The sequence below is a fragment of the Rhinopithecus bieti genome, unplaced genomic scaffold, assembly GCF_001698545.2.
Source record: "Rhinopithecus bieti isolate Rb0 unplaced genomic scaffold, ASM169854v2 scaffold_29034, whole genome shotgun sequence".
In the NCBI taxonomy this organism is placed as follows: Eukaryota; Metazoa; Chordata; class Mammalia; order Primates; family Cercopithecidae; genus Rhinopithecus; species Rhinopithecus bieti.
This window is the reverse complement of record NW_016812875.1, coordinates 148,190-150,547: the sequence shown is the minus strand read 5'-3', so window position 1 is coordinate 150,547 and position 2,358 is coordinate 148,190. Positions and strand designations below refer to the sequence as shown.

Below are 2,358 nucleotides of genomic sequence, written 5' to 3'. Positions count from 1 at the left end.
CAACACACAGACACACACACACAGACACACAGTAACAAATCACAGACACACACACAGCACACACACAGCAACTCACAGACACAGCACACAGACACACAGTAACAAATCACAGACACACACACAGCAACACACAGACACACAGTAACAAATCACAGACACACACACAGCAACACACAGACACACACACAGCAACACACAGACACACACACACAGCAACAGACACACAGTAACAAATCACAGACACACACACAGCAACACACAGACACACAGTAACAAATCACAGACACACACACACAGACACACAGTAACAAATCACAGACACACACACAGCAACACACAGACACACAGTAACAAATCACAGACACACACACACAGCAACACACAGACACACAGTAACAAATCACAGACACACACACAGCAACACACAGACACACAGTAACAAATCACAGACACACACACAGCAACACACAGACACACAGTAACAAATCACAGACACACACACAGCAACACACAGACACACACACACAGCAACACACAGACACACAGNTGTTCAGCCACCCTCTCCCTCCCCTCCCTCCTCCACCCTCCAAAGCTAAGGCCCAGCAAGATCAGCACTGGGGAGAAGCAGCCTTTGCTTAGGGGCACCTGCTGCCATGAGGGTCCGAGAGTTCAGAGCCCCACCCTTGGGGACTGGGACCAGAGAGCCTGCCCCGCAGCGGCCCCTACTGGCTACAATGCCGCGTTTTCTTCCTCCTGGAGACCAAGGGGCCACCCCTTCTCTTTTGAGACTGTGAGGGGCCACCCAGCCCTGGAGCCGGGGATTGCTCCCCAGAGACCCTGAGCCCAGGCCCTGGGTCGGGCATCTTTTCAGCAGGGGATGGGCTTCCGAAGAGAAGTCGCTTCTTGGACTTGGTAACAGGAGAGGGTGCTGGGCTGAGGCCTCTTCTCTGAGCAGATGGCGACTGAAGAGCTCCCTGGGGTCCCCGCCCTCCTAGGCTGAGAAGGCCTGGGGAAGGGACAGGGCTCTGGGATGGCCTCCAGGGCCGCAGCCTGTGGTGGGAACCCACGACATACACCATGCCAGGGAGTTCCCTCTCCTCACTTGACCCCTTAGCCAGCCTGTGTGACTCCTTAACAGGAGAGGCTCCAGGGAGATCCAAGGTGTCCTTGGTCCCCAGGCTGGGGCAGGTGGGTCTGTGGTCCTGGAGAGGAGAGGTTGGCCGGGCAGCCCTCAGCCCGGGGCAATCCTGACATCCCAAAAGCACAGCAGGGTCTTTGGACCTGGCCATGCCGGTGCACACTCTAGCCTGTCCCTGAGGGACCTGGGCAGCCATCTGGGGTGGGCAGGTTTCCACGCCGACCCCTTGTTGGGGGTCAGGGGCGTCTCTCTCTGCTCCTTGGCGAGCTGCAAACTTAGAAGGACTTGAGTCCAAACAGGCCGTGCCATGACCAGGGGCTGCCCTCACACGCCGTTTCTCCTTCAAGGATAGGAGGCGCTTCTCCACTAGCTGCGGGAGGAAAGAGGCACTTACTGGCGCTGCCCCAGGTGTGAGCAGGGCCCAGGGTGGTGGAGACCAGGGCACTTCGGCAGGAGACAGGGAAGTCTGAGGCAGCTGGGCTTCGTGTCAAAGGGAGAGGGTGTGGCTCTGCCAGGCATCCCATCGGGCCTCATTGCAGCTTGCATCCTGACTCCCCTCCCTGGCTCCTCTCCATCGGACTCCATGTGAACCTGCATCTTCCCACCCCGGAGTGACTCCCCAAGAAGCCAAGCATCCCCAGCAGGATGGGGTTAGACAATCAGGTGGGCCTTGTGTGCCGGGTCCCTCCTGCCCCCGGGGTACCTGGGTTCCCCTCCCTCCGCTGGTCTACCTGGGCAAGTGTGAGTTCTTCTTCCTTCTCCAGCTCCTGGCTTAGGGCCAATAAATCCATCTGTGGATCTGGGGAAAGCAATTCTTCCAGGAATGGGGAGTGAATGACGGCCTCCACCTGGAAACAGAAGGAAGAAGACATGAGCTTCCTGGGCAGGGAGTAACCTGGAGCCAAGGACACCCAGAGGAGATACAGAAAGCGGGGAGGGCCCTGTCCCCACCCTCCTGGGGCTGTCTCATATCATGGCGACCACCAGCTACACACACAGACCACAGACCTGGTAGCATACACACATACAGACAGAGACACACAAACCGCACACAGACACACAAACGGATCCATATATGACACAGGAAAAGACACAGACACAAGTAACACACATGCCACATTCACACCCACACAGACACACACACACACAGCAACACACAGACACACACACACAGCAACACACAGACACACAGTAACAAATCACAGACACACACACACAGC

General features: G+C 56.8%; 1 protein-coding gene across 1 annotated transcript in view; it reads right to left on the bottom strand.

The window, feature by feature from the left end:
• Positions 1 to 687: 687 nt before the first annotated feature.
• Positions 688 to 2,358, bottom strand: part of NUTM2F (NUT family member 2F) — a 9,091-nt gene continuing 7,420 nt past the window's right edge. Inside the window, 2 exon segments of the mRNA XM_017847068.1 lie at positions 688 to 1,508; positions 1,870 to 2,099. Coding sequence (XP_017702557.1) covers positions 723 to 1,508; positions 1,870 to 2,099 — 1,016 coding nt within the window. The 3' untranslated portion in view covers positions 688 to 722.